The following is a 24,193-nucleotide window of genomic DNA, read 5'->3' as shown; positions in this document are numbered from 1 at the left end:
GTTCATCTTATATCCTCCTTTCAAGACACTGTCCCTTCCATTCAACTGCTCTTCCAAGTCCTTTGCTGTCTCTGACAGAATTACAATGCCATCGGCGAACCTTAAAGTTTTTATTTCTTCTCCACGAATTTTAATACCTACTCCGAATTTTTCTTTTGTTTCCTTTATTGCTTGCTCAATATACAGATTGAATAACATCGGTGAGAGCCTACAACCCTGTCTCACTTCCTTCCCAACCACTGCTTCCCATTCACGTCCCTCGACTCTTAAAACTGCCATCTGGTTTCTGTACAAATTGTAAATAGCCTTTCGCTCCCTGTATTTTACCCCTGCCATCTTCAGAATTTGAAAGAGACTATTCCAGTCAACATTGTCAAAAGCTTTCTCTAAGTCTACACATGCGAGAAACGTAAGTTTGTCTTTTCTTAATCCAGTTTCTAAGATAAGTCGTAGGGTCAGTATTGCCTCACATGTTCCAATATTTCTACGGAATCCAAGCTGATCTTCCCCGAGGTCGGCTTCTACCAGTTTTTCCATTCGCCTGTAAAGAATTCGCGTTAGTATTTTGCAGCCGTGACTTATTAAACTGATAGTTCGGTAATTTTCACATCTGTCAACACCTGCTTTCTTTGGGACTGGAATTATTATATTCTTCTTTAAGTCCGAGGGTATTTCGCCTGTCTCATACATTTTGCTCACCATTATTGAAAAACACACACACACAAACATACTGGTCCATACCACGATACATGTCTGATTTCCAGAAGTTGGCGGAGCAGTGGCGCAATAGTGCTGGCAAGCACGTGGCAGCTATCTGGTCTCAGCTCTTGCTGTTTAACGCTCTTTTCAGATTTCTTCTTGGCGACGTATTAATCATTTTAGAGCCATTCCATAATACAAGAGCACAATATTACAGCCTAAACCACATCTGAGGCAATTTCAACATAAATTGGCACTCACGGTATTGACTGTACAACTGCTGGCCACTGACTGCGTAATGTGCTCTCTCTCTCTCTCTCTCTCTCTTGCCACCTAGATTGACCGCCAAACCCACCTTTTCCCGCGCGCCAACCCCCCTCCGTAGGGGAGGGGATTCCCTACACCATTTCCATTATATAATCCAACTTTCCAAAGTACACTACTGGCCATTAAAATTGCTCTACCAAGAAGTAATGCAGATGATAAACGGGTATTCATTGGACAAATATATTATACTAGAACTGACTCGTGATTACATTTTCACGCAATTTGGGTGCATAGTTCCTGAGAAATCAGTACCCAGAACAACCACCTCTGGTCGTAATAACGGCCTTGATATGCCTGGGCATTGAATCAAACGGAGCTTGGATGGCGTGTACAGGTACAGCTGCCCATCCAGCTTCAACACGATACCACAGTTCATCAAGAGTAGTGACTGGCGTATGGTGACGAGCCAGTTGCTCGGCCAATATTGACCAGACGTTTACAATTGGTGAGAGATCTGGAGAATGTGCTGGCCAGGGCAGCAATCGAACATTTTCTGCATACAGAAAGGCCCCTACAGGACCTGCAGCATGCGGTCGTGCATTATCCTGGTGAAATATAGGGTTTCGCAGGGATCGACTGAAGGGTGGAGCCACGGATTGTAACACATCTGAAATGTAACGTCCGCTGTTCAAAGTGCCGTCAATGCGAACAAGAGCTTACGGAGACGTGTAACCAGTGGCAAACCATGCCATCACGCTGGGTGATACGCCACTATGGCAATGACGAATACACGTTCACCGCGATGTCGCCAAACACGGATGCGACTATCATGATGCTCTAAACAGAACCTGGATTCATCCGAAAAAAATACGTTTTGCCATTCGTGCACCCAGGTTCGTCGTTGAGTACACCATCGCAGGCGCTCCTGTCTGTGATGCAGCGTCAAGGGTAACCGCAGCCATGGTCTCCGAGCTGATAGTCGATGCTGCTGCAAACGTCGTCGAACTGTTCGTGCAGATGGTTGTTGTCTTGCAAACGTCCCCATATGTATACTCAGGGATCGAGACGTGGCTGCACGATCCGTTACAGCCATGCGGGTAAGATGTCTGTCATCTCGACTGCTAGTGATACGAGGCCGTTGGAATCCAGCACGGCGTTCCGTATTACCCTCCTGAATCCACCGATTCCATTATCTGCTAACAGTCATTGGATGTCGACCAACGCGAGCAGCAATGTCGCGATACTATAAACCGCAATCGCGATAGGCTACAATCCGACCTTTATCAAACTCGTAAAATTGATGGTACGCATTTCTCCTCCTTACACGAGGCAAGGCAACGACGTTTCACCAGGCAACGCCGGTCAACTGCTGTTTGTGTATGAGAAATCGGTTGGAAACTTTCCTCATGTCAGAACGTTCTAGGTGGCACTACTGGAGCCAACCTTTTGTGAATGCTCAGAAAAGCTAATCATTTGCATATCACAGCATCTTCTTCCTTTCGGTTAAATTTCGCGTCTGTAGCAAATCTTGGTGGTGTAGCAATCTTAATGGCCAGTAGTGTATGAACCAGTATTCAGAGTACAATTTCTCTTTTACGAGCATACGTATTTTATAAAGTTTCATTATTTTTAAACATTATTAAGTTTTTACAATATATACATCATAAACTTCCACTTTCCCTCTGACAATTCAAATATCTTAACTAGTACAGAACAATCACTTCATAGTTACATACACATAATTACACTGTATAAACTACTTATAATCGATAATGGTGCCGCACCATGACTTTTACTTGCTCAGTCTGTATGCGTTTGCAAATTAGCCAATAATCAGCAACGATGCTCGACTTCTCGCTCATTTATTACCACCTCGCTTAAAACTGTCCTTGAGGAACCTCTTGTAAAAGGTGCCAAAGAGGCCTCTTGGCTGCTTGTCTTGAGATGATTCAGTTTTTCCTCGTGTGTTTCCTGCGAGGTGACGGTGGTGACGGAGTCGTGGTGTGCTTGCAGGTGGTGCATCCTGTTCTCGCACCCGGCGGACTTCACGCCGGTGTGCACCACGGAGCTGGCGCGCATGGCGGAGCGCGCCTACGAGTTCACCAAGCGCGGCGTGCGCATGATCGGACACTCGTGCGACTCCGTGGCCAAGCACCTCGTCTGGCTGCAGGTACGTCACACATTTACGTTCATCCAGCTGTTTAACAAACAAGCTTTGCAATATGCTCCAATCATGCCTTACATTTTCACATGTTGGTTGTTCGTTACTGCTACCTCATCTTTGTTACTAGCTAGGTATCGCAAAAGTGATCTCACGGCCATCCACGGAATAGGGACGGCGGTTATCGCTGAAAGAACCGTTTTGCGGTTGTACCGGTCTTTTTCTTCTGCAGTTTAAGCTGGCTGTTAAAACTACTCAAAATAACTGGTTTCTGAACTAACAGATTTCTCTTTTTTTACTGCGGTTGTTTTCAGCAATAGACGTAGACTTCGAAGAAAGAATGCAGGAGATCTCGATCGACAGGGCATTGAGACTGTGACAGAAACTGGTCTGATTGTCTCCAGCAATATGGTGAAGGTTAAGGAGACGATGTGGCAACACAGTGAGCGAAATGCCACAAGCTTGTGACATCCCTGCAGCGACATTTTTTCGCCCTGAAGCAACCACAAAATGAGGGTTTCAGTTATCATCCCAAGTTTATAACACGTCAATAAAAATTATAGGTATATATATCAAATTTATTTTCTCTTCCGAGCAATGTTATGGATGTTTTCTCCTTATATGATATTGCAAGTTGGTTGTGCCTCCTCCAGTTTCTAATCTTGTGAAGGAAATGGAGCACTGTACGCAAATGCTACGGAGCTACGTAAATTACTTTGAACCCATTTTCAAGGATCACAGCGAAAAACTACCATATAGACCAGGTAGGGGCTAGTCATCACATTCTACGTACACTGTCACCGTCTAATAGACCCTGCCACACGTTAATAGGTACAGCGTTGTGCCAGCAAGCCAACGGCCTTGCCGCAGTGGTAAGACCGGTTCCCGTCAGATCACCAAAGTTAAGCGTTGTCGGGCTGGGGTAGCACTTGGATGGGTGACCATCCGGTCTGCCAAGCGCTGTTGGCAAGCGGGGTGAACTCAGCCCTTGTGAGGCAAACTGAGGAGCTACTTGATTGAGAAGTAGCGGCTCCGGTCTCGGAGAGTGGTGTGCTGACCACATGCCCCTCCATGTCCGCATCCAGTGACGCCTGTAGGCTGAGGATGACACGGCGGCCGGTCGGTACCGTTGGGCCTTCATGGCCTGTTCTGGAGGATTTGTGCCAGCAATGCTGTAGCTATTCTATCTTTTGTACGTTGCTAGTTTATAACTGTGGACGTTGTAATAAGAATAGCAGTGATCGCTTTTGCCACTTTCTGTAATAAGGCAATCGTTCAAATCAGTGGAAGGTTTAAGGATAATCGTTTTCTTAAAAAAAAGTTTTACTTAAAAACCAAAAATTTTAGCACTGCTGCTATGCCAAATTGATACGCTGGTTTTTTACTCCATCATTACTAAAACATGAAAAAAACCTGTTATAACCAAGACAGAACAAATACTGAAAAGCATCGTTTATTCAGAACTAAAATATCGGTATCGGTTTTAACCGGAAGGTGTTTCCCATCCCTACCATGGAATTTAATATTATCCATATATCGAAAGTGAGGTAGCAATTGTTACTTTATCTGTACTAGCTTTGGAAATTATGGGAGTAGGTGTTCACTGGAATGATATTGTGGTTCACCCAGTTGCAGTGCATATACAGTGCATAGCAACACATTACTACGCCAGGGCACGAAGACAAGTGTCACGCGACTACTATTGATTCCCGCTGCTGATGAAGAGGGCTTGAACTGGTGTGTGGATGGAGTGTCTCATGAGACTGACAGGGGTAGAAGCGGCTGATTTTAATGCATGACGAGGATCGCTGGTTCCATGTATTTTATTTTGTTTATGAATGTACCAATGTTCTGATAGAGGTTTTAGTGTTTTAATCAAATCAGCTGTCGACAACGTGATGAGGAGAACAGTGTCTCCCGAAACGTGCTGTTATTTTTTATGTGAAGTACAGTTAAGGTGTCAGTAACGCAACTAGTCATTACTGAGAATCATGGAAGGTTCCTTACGTGTGGGAAGGATAAAATATCTGTAACTACTAACCAGTGTTGGAGGTTTCGCCAGCTCGAGTAGCTACCGATTGTACAAGAGAGACTTTCTTCACGGGACATCAACCTTTTGGCTGAATTAATGCGGGCCGCCACGACTTACTCTTCTGTTTTCCTTTCGCCGCGAGTTTTAATTTCTTCCCTGAACTTTTGTTTTATTTCCGCCATTGTTTCTTTGGTGAATTCTTTCTACCATGTACAGATTGAACAATTGGGCACAAATATTGCTTCGATGCCATCCTCTTTATCTTAGAGAAGCACTTACCCGTACTCAAACATTTGGTCTGTGTGTTCTTATCTCTTTGTTTCCCTACAGTTTATAGCCAGTACAGCTCTCTCTAATACTGTCCAAGTTATTCCCTGACAACTGAAAACGTTCTGTCATACTGTCGTCGCAAAGCGTGCTCCAGTGTCCAGCACCGCAGTCTCTAACCCGGGCGATTCCTGGTTCGAATTCCGAATCCCGAATTTTGTTCTCTCGGGGACTGAGTGTTTGTGTTGTCCAAATCACTTCAGTACAACAAAAATCCAGCCAAAGTTGCAAATATTCCTTTTTTTTAGTTACTCGATGACTAGTTCTGGGCCGGGACCCATTTTCAAATCATCCAGATAGTCAAAACGGTATGTCCAAACACATCTTGTCAAAAACATATACGTATGATGAAGTTCAAATGAAAGGTTACAGCATGCTGGAAGATCACAAATCACTATATCCTACCTTCAACGTCGGGCAAGTCGCCGAAATGGCGTCAGATAGGAACACCTGCACAAGGTGGCGAAACACTCAGATGGTGTCTCCTGGTCAATAACATCAAATGTTAATTTCACCTTCCTGTCCCTTTTTATAGCCAATGTTTGCCAGATATTCCTTACCTTGCCGAGTCAGCGGAATACTTTCTCACCTATTATCTGTCCACTAAATCGTCAGTTCCCTTCCGCAACAGGACGTCTGAGACGCTCCATTTTTCATCTTTTCTGGTTTTACCAATGTTTAAGACTCATCTTGATGCACTGCTGTGCTTCAGACGTATTTATCAGATGTTTCTTCCTCCACTTAAGACCTATGTTTGACTCTACTAGACTTCTTTCTGTAAGTAATGTCCTTTTCGCTCCCTAGTCCGTTATTTTGCTTTCTAGGTAGCAGATTTCTTTCACGTCGTTTCCTATGTGGTTCAAAATTTTTATGTTAAGTTTATCGCTGAATCATTTCTGACACTCATTAGTACTTTAGAATTTCTTTAACATACTCTTAGGTCATATTCTGTTCTTATTAGACTGACATTTCGTTGAAGAAATTCTGTAATTGTTCGTCACTTTCTATGAGGTGAGCAATGTCATCAGTGAATCTGATATCCTTTCACCCTGAACCTTTGTTTTATTTCCGCCACTGTTCCTTGGATATATTGTTTCTACCATGTACAGGTTGAACAACAGGAGAAAATACTGCTTCGATGTCTTATGCCCCTTCTAATCTGAGCACTTACCTCTTGTCTTCCATTTTTATGGCTCCCTCTCTGTTCTTGTACAGCTATTAAACGTCTTTCCCTCTGCTTACAAGTGCTCCTTTAAAAACATGTTTTAAAATGGCGGTGAAAATACAGTATATGGCTCTCTGCATTGATGAGTCTAAACGCTATGGTGACTTCAGACATCTAGGGGAGAACGTGTTCTGTCGGTTGCCAGAGTACTTAGGAAATCGGGGCAAAGAATTCGCTGATACAACAGCCAAATAAGCCAAGGAACATTACATACATCGACGAAATGTAAAATCTCTCTACATACAATGACGTCGTTGTTGCGGCAAAAGGGACATGCGCCTGAACGGACAGATAATAATTTGCGACCGATGAAGCCAAACGTTTGCTAGTTTCACACCTCCTTCCAGTAACTGAAGCTAAATGAAGTCATATTGACATTCCTCCGAAATGGCCGTAGTCTTCTTATGATGAGTTTAATTCCAGCGAGAGCACCCAGAAGTGTGCAGTGCTTGCTATATTACGCCCAGTTGTAGTTGAATGTTCTCTATGTGCTGACCGGAAGGCAGTCCTTCAGTTACCTGTGGCCTTGTCCTATTTTAGATGATGTTTGGATCGTTGTAGCAAAGTTTCTAAAATTTGCGAGGTTATAGGACTATTCCCTAAATTATTAGGATACAGACGTCAACTGACATTGGAATGTCTGATTCTCCCGTTTCATATATCAGTGGTGAGGCAGCCACAAACAAAGGGAAAAAAGTTTCAACTACTTTTATTTCACTACAGCAACAACAATGAGATTGTGTGTATGAGTGAGTCTGTGTATTTATGTGTATGTGTGTTCAAACGTAACTCACACTTTAATGTTTCTGAGGGTGGCTTTTTCCTTGCTTAATTAATCAGGTAGACAAATTTTTAAGGCCGTTATCGTATTATTGGATATTCTATTAAAGCTCTTTTATCATATGACTATTACAACGGTATTAAAGAAATAATAAGAATGTGTTTTAAGTTCACTCGCCCAAGAAAAATATTTACGAGCAATAATAACCGAGACACTGAGCACCTCAAACCCAAACAACGGCATGCCTTCAGAATGAACTGTCTCTTGCTGTTGATCGTTTTGTTTGAACAAGTCAGGCTCATCAGTTTCTTATACAACTTCAGATTAGAAGATTTGTGATAATAGTAGTGAAAGTGAAGGAATATTTGGGAATCACCAATTCCAGGGGACTCTTATGCTCGTAGTTCTTCTGATCGAAAGAAGAACAGTAGAAGAAATTAATGAAAGTAACAGCCTACTTAGTACACGATATTAGCTGATAATGAAATGTGCTAGTATAAAACATAAGCCTAAGTTTGAACAAGAAATCGATGAGAAGCACAACATTATATGGAAATGAGTAATGGACGTTGGGAAAAAACCGGGAAAGAAGAGATCGAAGCGTTTGAGATGTGCTGTTACTGGCAGATATTGAAAATTAAATAGACTGGGAAAACAGAAAACAAATTCTTGTGCACGTACGCTCGTGTAAGAATTATTTGACCTTGACATTCGTATCGCAGTACTCTACTTACCTAATGATGCCAATACAGCGAAACCGTTCATTGTATAGGAGTGTTCGATCTAGGCGGTCCTTTATTTATGAAATACCGCAATTGTTAATGACGTTTTTCATTCGTGGAAGACATTGGTCAGAGAACAAATTCGATGATGCCTTGAGCTCTTCAATCAGTAGCATGCAAAACAGTAAACTGCATGCCTCGCCTCATTCTGTTCTGGAGCTCATGCTCGCTTCCACCACCATTACTATATCAGTCATCTGCACCATTTGAACAGTATCGCAAAGCCTGAGGCAGTTATTTTGACAGAACGACAAGGAAATGAATGCGCGTCGGAAATTTGCGGAGAAGTCTCAAAACTACAGCAGTTTCAAACCTTTTCCTCGGTTCCGACACCACTGACTGCGCCTTTCCTGCCCATTGTAAAAGCTGACTGCTGCTGGCCGCAGACGTTAAGTTTCCGCGTTCTCGCAGCGTGAGTTACGTAATCTGTTTATTGCTCTGTCAACGGTGTTACGCAATGGAGAAAGCGGCGGTAGCACGCGACACACGCCAGACGCGCCTCGTGGGTGCGCTGCCCACCTGCTCCCGTGTAATGATTGAGCTGCAGCCATCTGAAGACGTTAAAGAACGGTGTTGAATATTTTCATAGGTGGCAGTACTCACCAAAACAAGAAGAAAAGTCCAATAAAATGGGCTTTAAAATGCATTCTTTTTAAGAGATATGAGCACTTCTTTAATAGAACACATGAGTTTCACAGTAGCGAAGATGAATAAGTCCTTATAGCTCTTAAGGCAGCGGTTCCCAACCTTACTTAGATCATTACTCCTGAGTGCAATTAGACCTCAAATAGTACCTCCGTCTTCCCCCCACCCCACCCCCACCCACCCACGCACCCACCCACCCTGCCGTCTGTTGCCCGCCCTTCCTCCACCATATTATCACCAACTTTAGCACGTAACTAAACAGTAGAATGAAAAGCTTTTCTTGTAAGACTTCTTTGTAAATCATGAAATATGAATGATATTTAGTTTGTGTGTGTGTGTGTGTGTGTGTGTGTGTGTGTGTGTGTGTGTGTCAGAGAGAGAGAAAGAAAAAATGAATTGCGAAGAAATTCGTGGTGCATCGCAAGTGCTACCCACAACTCCTTCTCAGGTAAGAAAGGTACCACTGTGTGGGTAGACACTTGTTACAAGACATACTTCCGCTGCGTTACTCGTCTCCATTGCGACACTTCCTTGACGTGCACGCTGCAACCCCACTTCAAATCAACCAAGTTAAAACGTGTGCATTATACTTACTGTTCGAAAATCACTTGATTGCTGCACTCCTTATTTCTCAACTGGCAGAAATTGGAAGACTTGAGTCTGTTAATGCTTTGTGCCTGACCACAACCACTAATACTAATAATGATAATTGTAACAGTGTGTACAGAACTATAGTAGCCCTTATGTAGTGATTGCTTGTCGTGCTGTCAATTTATTTACCTGTTTGGAATAGAGTGATGAAGCAATTTCTGCAGGTACTATGTACAACTTGGAAAAGACATTTTTTTGAGGCATTTAGCATTTGTTGCGTACACGTCTTACTTTCAGCATCAGCGATGTATGGGACAAAGCACAAAATGTGTGTGTAGTGGGTGGACTATGTGAGGAACCCCTAACCTCCGCCGCATTAATGCTACTAATTTGGCCGAGCGTTTCTAGGCGCTTCAGTCTGGAACCGCGCGACTGCTACGGTCGCAGGTTCGAATCCTGCCTCGGGCATGGATGTGTGTGATGTCCTTAGGTTAGTTAGGTTTCAGTAGTTCTAAGTTCTAGGGGACTGATGACCTCAGATGTTAAGTCCCATAGTGCTCAGAGCCATTTTTCTACTAATTGAGAAAAAGCAATTATTGATAACTTAATTAGAGTCTCAGAAAATAATTTAGTTTCCTGACTGAAATAGAATCAAATCGTTTAGTTTTTACCGCTCAGAAAATTTCATTTTCTCCTCGTGGGGTAATTATCCACAGGTTCGGTACCACTGTCTTAAGGTGTGCATTTTAGAGCCCATGTTCATTGGACTTCTTTTCTTGTTTTGCTGAGTACTGCCACCTCTCAAAAATATTCGACACCTTTTTTTAACACCCTGCATATTACTAAGCGACTATCCCGGGGGACGGAACCCAAACCCTTTTGCAGGCCTATTAATGGCCTCCACGGGTATCAAAAAATTGAGTTGCAGCATTGCGCGTCATTACTGACCTACTTTAAATTTTAAAATGTTGTTTGCTATATAATCTTATGTGGGAGGTTCAATACAATGTGAAAGGTATTGCAGTTACAAACTGTGTATATGTCTTGAGGCAGGATAAGTCACTGCTCGCAAATACCCAGACGAAATTCATCCAGTATCTGAAAAGAGCACTTACTGACTTGCAACAAACTTTGCACATAATTTCAAGCCTTCGGGAAACTTTTTTCACCGACGACTCCCACAAAATGATGAAAGAAAGAAGTTTACCTCTTACTGTATTTACGCTCTTGATACAGTAAAACTGCTGCATCAGGCATGACGTTTTAATTAATTATTCGTTGCTGCTAACTGTATTCGCAACAAATTTTACAGATAGTTCCCATATGCAGGGTGTATCAAATCTTTTGGTTCAAATTGAAACAGGTGATAGTGGGTCCAGCCGACCGTTGTGGCCGAGCGGTTCTAGGCGCTTCTGTCCGGAACCGCGTTGCTGCTACGGTCGCAGGTTCGAATCGTGCGTCGGGCATGGATGTGTTTGATGTCCTTAGCTTAGTTGGTATAAGTAGTTCTAAGTCTAGAGGACTGATGATCTCAGATGTTAAGTCCCATAGTGCTCATAGCGATTTGAACCATTTGATAGTGGGTCCACAGAACATTGAATTGAGACATGGAACCAATGGTCGAAAATGCATATTTATTGCGTTATGGACATACACACTGTACACGCGTAAGAATACAGTAGCTTATAGAAACCGTTCGAAGGGACGACCGCCATTCTTAATGCAATGCATATATGGCAACGGCACAAGAGTACAACTGCGCTCTCTCAAAGATCCCTGGGTCTGTTGTACCAGGAAATAGGCACTTTGGACCCTACACAGTAATACATCTCATCTTGGACACGTCACAAGCAGTCTGATACAATTGACAACTGTCACCAGAGATAGTGGTGTGCGTGCGGCACAGGTTAATGTGTGGGTGCGATGCATCCGGTCGTTACGTGACAAACGTCCTATGAGCAAAGTTGTATACAGCAGGTCTGTTTGGTGGCTAGGGATAAATCCTGCTTGTCACCCGCTGTCTGTTCCAGTGTACAACAGACAACCGGGATCTTTGCAAGAGTGCGGCAGAACTGCGTGCGCCCTTGCAATACACGCATTCAGACTGGCGGTCGTCACTTTGAACAATTACTATCAGCTATGTTGTTAAGTGGTGTACGCCTTGTATGTCCATGCCGCAATAAATATGAGTTTCCACGATTGGCTGTGGGCTCACTATCATCTATTTCAGTTTGACACAAAAGGTTTGAGACGCCCTGTGTAGCACAGAATGTACCTGCAAAATTATATCGCTGTATCACGGATGGCGTCAATGGGAGCATTAGCGACTTCCAACAAACATTAGATGCAGAAACATGGTCACTGCGGCGCTACAGCCCCATTGAATCTCGTCATTTTGGAGTTCCCCAGTGCCACATCTAGTTACTAGTTTTCTAGTTACTAGTCTTCTGTCTGGTTTCATGCGAGTATCAATGACTTCACCTCTCCCCCTCCCCCACTCCCCTCCGTTGTCACTTTAAAATCCCTTACCCCACAGTTTGGCATACCCGCCGTGCCACCCTTATACCGCCACCCTTACATCGTCATCATATACTCTGCAAACCACGGTGAAGGGCATGACAGAGGGTAGATCCGATTGTACCGGTTATTAGGGTTTCTTCCCCTTCCATTCACTTATGGAGCGCGGGATGAATGATTGTTTGAATGCCTCTGTGTGTGCTGTAATTATTTTAATCTTGTCCTCACTATCGCTATCTACCAATACACAAAAATCTAGCACCTGATTTACCCACTAATTGAGCCTTTCTTCATTCCATTTCATGTACCTACAAAATGTTACACCCAGGTATTTGTATGAATTGGTCGATGTCAACTTGACTCACTGATGTATAATCATAGGATGCTACATCTTTTCGTTTTGTGAAATGCACAATTTTATGTTTATATGCATTTAAAGCAAGCTGCCAGTCTTTGAAATCTTATCAAGATCTGACAGAACATTTATGCTGCCTCTTTCAAATAGTACTTCATTATACGAGGGTCACTCCAAAAGAAAAGCACACTATTTTTGTAAAAATACAGTTTTCATTCTGCATGTGTGAAAGTTTTACAGTGTATAGATGCATCCTTCCCGCTTGTTTTCAAACTTAGTTCAACCTGTTCCCGTGAGTGGCGCCGTCACAGCATGTCTCCAAGATGGCTGCTATACTTGACGTTGGTCAGCATCAACGTGCTGTCATAGAATTCCTGTGTTGTGAAAACGAGACAGTGGGAAACATCCACAAGAGGTTGAAAAAGGTGTATGGAGATGCTGCTGTCGATCGCAGTACAGTTAGTTGGTGGGCAAGCAGGTTACGTGATGAAAGCGGGCACGGCAATACTGTGGATTGTCCTCGTAGCGGCAGGGCTCGTGCTGCACACACTCCAGACAATGTGCAGAGAGTTAACGAAATGGTGACTACTGACAGACGCATCACGGTGAACGAATTGTCACGTTACGTTGGGATAGGGGAAGGAAGTGTTTGCAGAATACTGAAAGTGTTGGCGTTAAAAAAGGTTTCTGCCAGGTGGGTTCCGAGGGTGTTGACAGTGGCTCACAAAGAAACAAGAAAAACGGTATCCAGCGAGCTTTTGGAACAGTACGAGAATGGTGGAGATGAATTTCTTGGAAGAATTGTGACAGATGATGAAACATGGCTCCATCATTTTTCACCAGACACGAGAGGCAATCAATGGAGTGGCATCATGAAAGTTCACCCAAGAAAAAAAATTCAAAAACACACCTTCTGCTGGAAAACTTATGGCTACGGTGTTTTTCGATTCCGAAGGACTCTTGCTTGTGGACATCATGCCAAGTGAAACCACCATAAATTCTGATGCATATATGACAACACTGAAGAAACTTCAAGCTCATCTGAGTCGTGTTCGATCACATCGGCAAAAGCAGGATGTTTTGCTGTTTCACGACAATGCACGCCCACATGTCAGTCAAAAAACCATGGAAGCGATCACAAAACTCGGATGGACTGAAACACCCGCCTTACAGTCCTGACCTGGCTCCATGTGACTATCATCTCTTTGGGAAACTGAAAGACTCTCTTCGTGAAAGAAGGTTTGAAGATGATGACTCCCTTGTGCACGCTGCCAGACAGTGGCTCCAACAGGTTGATCCAGAATTTTACCGTGAGGGTATACAGGCGCTGTTTCCAAGGTGGCGTAAGGCAGTTGAGAGGGATGGAAATTATGTGGAGAAATGAAAATATTGTTCCTAAAGGATGTATCCACACAGTAAAACTTTCAGACATGTAGAATAAAAGATGGATTTTTAAAAAATAGTGTGCATTTCTTTTGGAGTGACCCTCGTAGATAACTGCATTATCTACAAAATCTCCCAGGTCACGATTACTTTTGTCTGTAAGCTCACCGATGTAAAAGATGAACAGCAAGGGTCCCAACACACTTTCCCTGGGATACACCCGAAGTTACTTCTACATCTGACAATGACTCTCAATTCAAGATAACATGCTGCATCTTCCCTACCAGAATGTCATCAATCAAGTCACAAATTTCACTTGCTACCGCACATGATCGAACTTTCATCAGTAAGCGTAGGTGTGATACTGAGTCCAATGCTTCTCGGAAATCAAGAAATACTGCATCGACGGCAGCCGAATAAGGATGTCGAAGGGGTTGCCTGACTCTCAGGCGCTAGAGCAGCCGCTGGGCGGAATTGATGTTCCTGACAGCTATATTTTTAACGTGCTCAGAAAAAGTGCATGCGTAGTACCGATTATGTTACCGAGCTGGGTGATATTAGAAGGGCACTAGTCTCTCACGTGTCAATATCGAACCCTCTCATCATCACGCCGCAAGAGGGCGCGAGGAAAGACGGATAAAAAAAAACATAAAAACGCTTTATTGCTTCTGATCACGTTCAGATTTCGTCGAGTGATTTTGAATGGCCCTAGTTGTTCCATCCCGTATGACAAAGCAAAACTTGCTGTCATGCTACATTCCAAAGCGGCGAGATCATGTTCAGCTGGATTGTAGCCCATGATGTCGTTAGAGTAGGGATGAATCGCCTAGGATGGGCGCGGGGGGTGTCATCAGTGTCGAACGTTGTCAAGGATGTCGTTCTTATCGCGTGCGCCAAAAGAAGGGGTGAAATGAGGATAAGAGAGGCTGTGACGATCTTTTCATCGTGTGATACTTTCGCGGTGGCGTTGGGTGGAACTGGGGTGAAATTTAGTGCCAATGTAACATCATTAGCCCGCTTTACAGGTATCATGAACTTCTGATATGTGATCTTTTCTTCGCATGTGTCAACACCTTGCTTTTTGAAGCATCGCTGAGGCCGGGGGTGACGTCACTGGTTGCCACTCTATAACAGTGGAATGTTTTAGGTAGTTCTGATCTAAATTTCAATGGGAGACAAATGCGCACTGTATTTCATTCACTACATATGTAATTAAGCTCATCGTTAATCTTATTTATTCGTACTACTCTAGTCGATTTTCTATGTTCATGTGGCTGGTGCTGTAGTACTTAATCACTTTCACTGAGAATGGCAATGTCATCTCTCCATGGATTTTTATCTCACTTCTCAACTTTCGTTTATTTCTGTCATCGCTTCTTCGCTGTGCAGGTTGAGCAGTAGGAAAGGAAAACTGTTATCCTTGCCATGCACCCTTTTTAATCCGATGGCCTATTGGTCTTTCAATGATATTGTCCCATCTTGGTTATTGTATGATACTGTCTTTCCCTGTAGTTCACTCCTATTTTCGTGTTAATTTCGAACATCTTGGATCATTTTATTCTCTCCGCCGCTTTTTGTAGGTCATCAGATCCTACGAGTGTCTTTTGCTTTTTCTTAGGTCTGCCTTCTACTTTCAAGAGCAACGTCAGATCCCTCTGTTGGCCTTTCCTTTGCTAACGGCGAAAGTGATCGTCATCTAACAGATCCTTAATTTTCTTTTCCATACTTCTGTATATTATTGTTGTCAGCAACTTGAATGAATCCTCTGTTAATCTGACTGTACAATAGGTCTCGCACTTATCTGACTGATATCTGCTGTGAGTGATATCTTTCGTCTAAACCGATGGTGCGTCTGCAGATTCATAGATTATACTAACTAACTTGAAAATTCCTTTGGTAACTAACTCCCCCCCCCCCCCCCAATGATTTTAGAACATGTGAAGAAATACACTCCTGGAAATTGAAATAAGAACACCGTGAAGTCATTGTCCCAGGAAGGGGAAACTTTATTGACACATTCCTGGGGTCAGATACATCACACTGACAGAACCACAGGCACATAGACACAGGCAACAGAGCATGCACAATGGCGGCACTAGTACAGTGTATATCCACCTTTCGCAGCAATGCAGGCTGCTATTCTCCAATGGAGACGATCGTAGAGATGCTGGATGTAGTCCTGTGGAACGGCTTGCCATGCCATTTCCACCTGGCGCCTCAGTTGGACCAGCGTTCATGCTGGACGTGCAGACCGTGTGAGACGACGCTTCATCCAGTCCCAAACATGCTCAATGGTGGACAGATCCGGAGATCTTGCTGGCCAGGGTAGTTGACTTACACCTTCTAGAGCACGCTGGGTGGCACGGGATACATGCGGACGTGCATTGTCCTGTTGGAACAGCAAGTTCCCTTGCCGGTCTAGGAATGGTAGAACGATGGGTTCGATGACAGTTTGGATGTACCGTGCACTATTCAGTGTCCCCTCGACGATCACCAGTGGTGTACGGCCAGTGTAGGAGATCGCTCCCCACACCATGATGCCGGGTGTTGGCCCTGTGTGCCTCGGTCGTATGCAGTCCTGATTGTGGCGGTCACCTGCACGGCGCCAAACACGCATACGACCATCATTGGCACCAAGGCAGAAGCGACTCTCATCGCTGAAGACGACACGTCTCCATTCGTCCCTCCATTCACGCCTGTCGCGACACCACTGGAGGCGGGCTGCACGATGTTGGGGCGTGAGCGGAAGACAGCCTAACGGTGTGCGGGACCGTAGCCCAGCTTCATGGAGACGGTTGCGAATGGTCCTCGCCGATACCCCAGGAGCAACAGTGTCCCTAATTTGCTGGGAAGTGGCGGTGCGGTCCCCTACGGCACTGCGTAGGATCCTACGGTCTTGGCGTGCATCCGTGCGTCGCTGCGGTCCGGTCCCAGGTCGACGGGCACGTGCACCTTCCGCCGACCACTGGCGACAACATCGATGTACTGTGGAGACCTCACGCCCCACGTGTTGAGCAATTCGGCGGTACGTCCACCCGGCCTCCCGCATGCCCACTATACGCCCTCGCTCAAAGTCCGTCAACTGCACATACGGTTCACGTCCACGCTGTCGCGGCATGCTACCAGTGTTAAAGACTGCGATGGAGCTCCGTATGCCACGGCAAACTGGCTGACACTGACGGCGGCGGTGCACAAATGCTGCGCAGCTAGCGCCATTCGACGGCCAACACCGCGGTTCCTGGTGTGTCCGCTGTGCCGGGCGTGTGATCATTGCTTGTACAGCCCTCTCGCAGTGTCCGGAGCAAGTATGGTGGGTCTGACACACCGGTGTCAATGTGTTCTTTTTTCCATTTCCAGGAGTGTATTATCTGTGATGTCTGCTTTGTTTGGTAGTACTTCACCCTAAACCGTGTGCATTTGATAGCTGTCAGTTAATGAATACCCTACGCTTGGGACACCCCATCTTCGAAGTGGTCTAATCAAGTTCCATCGTGTCAAGAGTGTCTCGTGACTACATCGACTGTGGGGAAACGGCTGCCACCAGGGTCAACTATCGTCGACAACACCGTTATAAGGAAAGGGGTCGCTGAAGGCAATAGCACATTGTAACACAAGATAGGCGGGATGCACGGCAGCAAACCACTTATCTGTTAAGTGCTTGACAACAGTAACTGCTGAGCAGCCATACCAACCAGAGTCAGTTCCTCCCTGCGGCGTGCAGAAGACACCAGCCACCGCTCAAAAGGTGAACTTCTGCCTACTGCTCCTAGCAGGACACAGAAATTAGTACAGGCATGAGAACTCCTCCATTGATGCTCAAAGCGAGTAAAGGGTCGACAGAACTGGTACACCGTGGATACATGTTGATATACCGAGGGTTGGAACTTAAATAGTGGCAACTATTTATTCACAACCGATACAAAAGAGGTACATGGTTGCACCTGTTACTGTCCTTCAAAGTAGTCACCAGCGTTGTGTAGAACCCGTTTCAAGGGATATGGAAGGTGTAATATACCGTTAGCAGAGCCTGTTCTGTTGATGGTGTGAATGGAGCGGTCTACTGCCTGTCGAATCTCTGGAACAGTTCTGAAGCGAATGCCACGAAGTCGTTCCTTCATCTTCGAAATCAAATCGAAGTCACAAGGACTTAAATCCAGGGAGTATGGTGGATGGTACAGTACTTCCCAGTCCCATCGACCGAACAGAGTAGCCACAGCTTGCGCTGTATGCGCCCGCGCATTGTCGTGAAAATGATGGGTGGGTTGCGCAGAAAGTGGTGCTGCTTCTTTCGCTAAGCTGGTCGCAGATGATGCACCAAAAACGAACAGTAATACTATGCATTGACGGTCTGCAGTGGAGGAATGTAATGCGTTAGGATAGCACCATCACAGTCGTACACGAGAATCACCATAACTTTCATCATACAGGGGCTCTGACGCACTTTCGATTTTCGCGACGACCATAATGACGCCACTCCCTGGATTGGCTTTTCAGTTTTGGCTCCTACAATGTGATTCAAATTGTTCAAATGGCTCTGAGCGCTATGATACTTAAACTCTGAGATTATCAGTCCCCTAGAACTTATAACTACTTCAATCTAACTAACCTATGGACATCACACACTTCCATACCCGAGGCAGGATTCGCACCTGCGACCGTAGCGGTCACTCGGCTCCAGACTGAAGCGTTTCTTAATGGGACCAAACAGATGAAAGTCCGACAGTGCAACGTCCAGGCTGTATTGTGAATGCTGGAGCACCTAGCACACAAATTTAGCGATTTTCTCACAAACAGGAGCAGCAACATGGGGGCGAGCATTGTCATGAAGAAGTTTGACAGCGTCAGCATTAGTGTTGTGGCGTTCGTCACGAAGGGCACATCGCAAATTAACCAAAGTTTCCATGTAGGCTGCAGCATCCACGGTGGCCCCACGTTCAGCAAAGTCCACCAGTAACTCACCATGTATATCCCAGAACATTGTCTCAAGCACTTTCCTAGCAGATTGAGTCACTTTGGGGAACCAGCATGTTTCCATTCCAACTAGAGGCATGCTTGGTTTCTGGCGTGTAGTGGTACATCCACAATTCATCAACCGTGATGATTCCTATCAGAAACTGATGCCCTTCTGCGGCGTAACCCGTTAAGCGAACCAATCTTGTCATCATTCGCTGGCTCTTGTGGCTGTCTGTCAGGTTCCTAGGCATCCATCGAGCACTAACGTAACGATATTTCAACGTATCACGAACAGCATGTCCACCGCACCATATGAAATGTTGAACTGCTGCGAAAAGATTTGCAGTTGCACATGGCGGGCCGGCCGGAGTGGCCGAGCGATCCTAAGCATTACAGTCTGGAACCGCGCGACCGCTACGGTCGCAGGTTCGAATCCTGCCTCGGGCATGGATGTGTGTGATGTCCTTAGGTTAGTTAGGTTTAAGTAGCTCTAAGTTCTAGGGGACTGATGATCTCAGAAGTTAAGTCCCATAGTGCTCAGAGCCGTTTTTTGCACAAGGCGGTCGTTCAAAGCTGCTTCCTCAACGACAATCTGCAGGGTTGCAGCTGGTACCAAGCTTCTGGATCGTGGTGACTCATAAAGTTTCACAGGGCCCTCTTGGAAGAAGTACTCCACGTGGAGACATTGCTGCGGTCCATACAGTCATCCCCATACAACCCATGCATGTCCCGGCGAATATCACTCGGTTTATACCCATTGTTCCACAGATATCGAACTACACTTCACTGCTCCGTTGCTCTTCACAAATTGGCCACAGTAACATGCGCGCCATGTTTGTTTCGTAATTAAGGCTTCTCTCGCTAAAGCAACACATGAAAAAAAAAATACCCTGTGTAGCTCGAACTTCAAACTATATAGTCGTGAAATTTCAATATTCCAGTTGTGCGTTGCTTTCCGATCCTCCGTCGGACATCTGAATAGAAATCCGTTTATGATGTTCTAAGACTGAAACCGGTTGATGCTTAAGGTTTCAGTAGAACAGTTGATGGTCAAATATGCATTTCATAAAATTTCTGATTGTATTTGTGTGGAGTGTAGCCACGTATGGAAGTGAAACATGTACGATAAACAGTTTAGACAAGAAGATGTTCATATGTTCAAATGTGTGTGAATTCCTAACGGACCAAACTGCTGAGGTCACCGCCTCCTAGACTTACACACTACTTAAACTAACTTATGCTAAGAACAACACACACACCCATACCCGAGGGAGAACACGGAACCTCCGGAAGGAGGGGCCGCGCAATCCGTGACATGGCGCCTCAAACCACGCGGCCACTCCGCGCCGCTGACAACAAGATGATAATAGAAACTGGAGGACTATACCACTGGGATTTAGACCGTTGAATAATGTTGTAATTTACTATGTATTGGAATTCATAGAATGCAGTCTATGTTAGTGTAATCGAGACTTGCAGAAGACTGGGTAAGGGAGGGGGGGGATGCTAGACACTGACAGGTAATGATTGATGTCCAACTCCCTCTGACATGATGCTGGGTTCTCTTAATTCTGAAAATTTCTTTACATTTCAGAATAGTGATTGAAAGGAATTAAATGTCTCAGTTGCTTCAATACGTTATTAGTTTCTACATGTTCGCAGAATGCCGTTGTCTCGCAAATGTATATCCAAGTAATGAAATGATGCTTCAGTTGCTGATACAGACTTGAAGTCCACGGTCTTCACGTCCATGTCATTTTTATGTGGATCTGGAAACAGCCTGGATATAAAGGCAGTAATCGGAGAAGGATATATCAGCAGCTGAGATGGCCTTTCATTAATTGCTTCAATACATATTACACTACCTTTCACTTTCAACTGCATGACAAAATAACAATGATGACGAAATTCGGCGCCTAATACACCTTTTTATACGCTTGTGACAATAAATGGCTGTTGGAAACTGCGGTTTAATCCTAGGTCAATATTCAATTTTTAACCGTAGGTTGGAACTTGAGAACCGTTCATAGTCAACAACTTGTATTAAGCTTCTCTTTTTCGACATATTTTTGTTGTTTGTAGGACAGAGATGCCGCTCCTCTATCAAAAGACCACTGCCCTGAGTTGTTATCTTCTTGACAAACAAGAGATATTGGCAGCCGGCGGTGATAATATCTGTGGCAGAACAGTTGGCGCTGCTGTGTCAGTCTCTTTCCTGTTCATCGATTCAAGGCCCAAAACATTTTTATTACCGTACAATCTGCACTAATTTAAAGTAGTAGCAGTAGTAATTCTCGTTTATATCATATCCCGTTCGGCTTCTGCGTTACAGTGTGGACACTGACGTCTCTGATCCCGGTTTCCTTTCACCTGAGTTTCTAGTTCGTCGATTCGCGAGTGTAATTCAAGGTAACTGGAACGAAGGATCTACAGACGATGCCAGCTTATGTTATGGAGTTGACTAAACTGCATTAACTGGTCGCTTTCCACCAATCGATCAGCCAAGAGAGCCATTTTATTTACATTCAGAAATAGTCAAAAACTTGGAATATATAGTGTGAAGTACATTTTCTCCCACATTGTTTCCTGCATAACTTCCCATGTTTAACAACAGTTTACTTGGTTTTATGTCAGCTCCAGTTCACTGACAATTTTTTTACCTCTTCACTATCCTTGTACACGGTTATTAACCATTCTTTAGGTAATGAATACTTATTTGATTCGTATTGGAAACTAAATCGCCGATGTTTTGAACAAATCCTGACTCTACTTCAGTTAGTAAATAATTGATTCTCATAGCTCTAGGCGTTACGCCGTGATAAGAAACTGTTCTTCAGGTTGGGAGAGTCAAACAGATCTACTCAAAATGGTAGTAATTTAACGCTGGCTTTGACCACTTCAGCTTTACGCAGGCCTGCAGCATTTGTATTGGCGGTATCCATGGTCTTTCATTTTTCAATCATTTCTTCTGGATCACTTCGGACTTATTCCTTATGTTTAGCTATCTTTGTATACGAAACACCATTCGCTTGCATCATTTCTTTTATTTCACTCCTAACATACAATTGAAGATAAAATCTTCCAGGATGGTGTGCAGCGTTATGTTCAGTTCCTTCTACGCGATCAGCGCTTCGACCCCTCTGCTGACATCTTCTTCAGCGGCCTCGTGTGTTCACAGTTAGCTAAACGTGAGCACAAGAAGATCCTGAAAAACATCACAGCAGAGCGGTCGAAACTTCTGTCGTGTAAAACAAATTGAAATGACGCTGTCTAACGTCCTAGAAGATTTTACCATCAACGAAGACTATCGCGAAAGTCATCAGGCTTAACATAACTTATTACTACTGTTTTTCGCTAAAACAAAATGTAGACGAGCTAACAGACAGGGCAGTTTCGTACAATTGTAGATATTTTGTAAAAAAAAAAAAAAAAAAAAAAAAACATACTTATACGAATACTCGAAATAAATTCATATTTTTCAGTCACAGTCTTCATTTTTATTTATCTCCACTGCCTATAATTACACGGGAAGTGTCTTTAATACATTTTGGTTGGAGTGGTGAGGTCTATGCCGCACAAGGAATGCGTATCCAGTAGTAGCGTTGAAATAGCGGTCGTCTAATACCATACTACGCATTTTCTGGGTGTTTAAATATATGGTTCTTGGTTCCGTTCTCATTCAAGTGTATTATACCCTATCTGCATTCAGCTGACCGTTTTGTAACTACGAGTATTATAATCCCTCGCCAACTTCTGACGAATTTTCATTGGCGGTGAACCGTCAAAAAGCTAAAATTCTTGTGGCAACTCAGTTTTATAATTTATCCATTTGTATAGAGAATATACAACACGACTATGTTACGAATCTGCATATAACAAACTATTCCGCAGATCAAGTTGACCTTTAATTGACATCATTGTATAAGATGAACAAAAAACTTGATTTCAAAACCTTCTCAGCGATAGGGAAAGAAATTTTCTTTTTTCCGCCCTAAACGAAACTGAATTTAAAAAATCCTAAATTCCTACTGTTCACTCATTTCTGTAAGGGAAGGACTAGGACAGAGGGTTTTTTGCAGGCAGGAGACCACTAAAGAAGTCGGCGTATACTGTCCATATTCTACATCTATGATCCGCAAGTCCGCAAGCCGCTTTATGATGTATGGCGGACGGTACTTTGTGGACCATTGTCACTCTCTACCCCCCCACCCGCCCTCCTTTTCCTGTTCCAGCCCGAATAGAACTTCGAAAGAACAATTGTTGGTCATCCTTTGTGCGACTCCAAATGTCTTTAATCTTACCCTCATGGTCTTTTAACGAGGAATCAATATATTGGTTAACTCTTGTAGTAACGTACGCCCTCGACATTTTAACAGTAAACCACAACCATAGGAGCTGGATATGCGGTCATGTCCGTGACGTTATCGTGGTTAGTAAACCAACTTGACACGAAACGTGGCGCTCTTCTTTGGATCTTCTTTATTTCCTCCAGCAGCCTTAACTGACAGGCAGTATTGAAGTATCGGTCTAAGGAGTGTTTTGAAAGCTACCCTCATCGTTGGTATACACTTCCTGGCGAGTCTTCCAATGAATTTCAGTCTAGCATCTGCCACTAATACAATTAGCTTTATGTGATCATTCCACTTTACATCTCTCCATACGCATACACCGTCAGTACTCTGCAGTTCCAGAATTTCACTTCAGTTTCCGAACAGAAAGAATTCTCTGTATACCTCGTATAACAGCATCACCCGCGAACAGTATCATGTAGTATTTAATGTTCTCGGCGAAGTCATTTTTGCATATTGTGAACGGAAATGGGCCCGTAACACTCTCTTGATGTACAGTCGCAGTTAGTTTTACATCTGCTGATGTCTCTCAGTTAAGAATGATGTGTTCTACTTGCCACGAACTCTTTAACCCATTCACAAAGCTAGTATGATATTCCGTGCATCCATATTTTCCTCATAAGGGGACTGCTGAACTGTATCGGGCGTCTTGTGGAAGTCAAGGAACACGGCGTACAAAAATGGCTCTGAGCACTATGTGACTTAACATCTGATATCATCAGTCCCCTAGAACTTAGAACTACTTAAACCTAACTAACCTACGGACATCACTCACATCCATGCCCGAGGCAGGATTCGAACCTGTGACCGTAGCGGTCGCGCGGTTCCACACTGAAGCACCTAGAACAGTTCGCCCACAGCGGCCGGCGAACACGGCGTACCTAGTCGCTCCTGGGTGTCAAGAATGAATACAGCGAGTTGGGATTTGTCTGCGGAATGCCTGTTGATTTCTGCAATGGAGATTTTCGGTCTCAAAGAAGGTCCTAAAACGCGAGCATACAACGCGTTCCAAAATTCTCCAACAGACTGTAATCGATGTAGGCCTATAATTGTGTGCGTATGTTTGACGACTCTTCTTCAAAACGAGAATGTACTGTGATGCATATATCTTGTGTTCTGTCCCGTG

The 24,193-nt window shown here is 44.2% G+C and overlaps 1 protein-coding gene and 1 pseudogene across 1 annotated transcript in view; both read left to right on the top strand.

The window, feature by feature from the left end:
- Window positions 1-24,193, top strand: part of LOC124615829 (peroxiredoxin-6-like) — a 118,894-nt gene that overhangs the window by 39,351 nt on the left and 55,350 nt on the right. Inside the window, exon 2 of the mRNA XM_047143978.1 lies at window positions 2,980-3,136. Within this exon, the coding sequence (XP_046999934.1) occupies window positions 2,980-3,136 (157 nt within the window). The remainder of the gene's footprint in view (window positions 1-2,979; window positions 3,137-24,193) is intronic.
- On the top strand, window positions 3,979-4,096 carry LOC124617063 (annotated as a pseudogene).

Source organism: Schistocerca americana, chromosome 5, assembly GCF_021461395.2.
Source record: "Schistocerca americana isolate TAMUIC-IGC-003095 chromosome 5, iqSchAmer2.1, whole genome shotgun sequence".
Taxonomy (NCBI): domain Eukaryota; kingdom Metazoa; phylum Arthropoda; class Insecta; order Orthoptera; family Acrididae; genus Schistocerca; species Schistocerca americana.
This window is presented reverse-complemented; position numbering and strand designations above follow the sequence as displayed.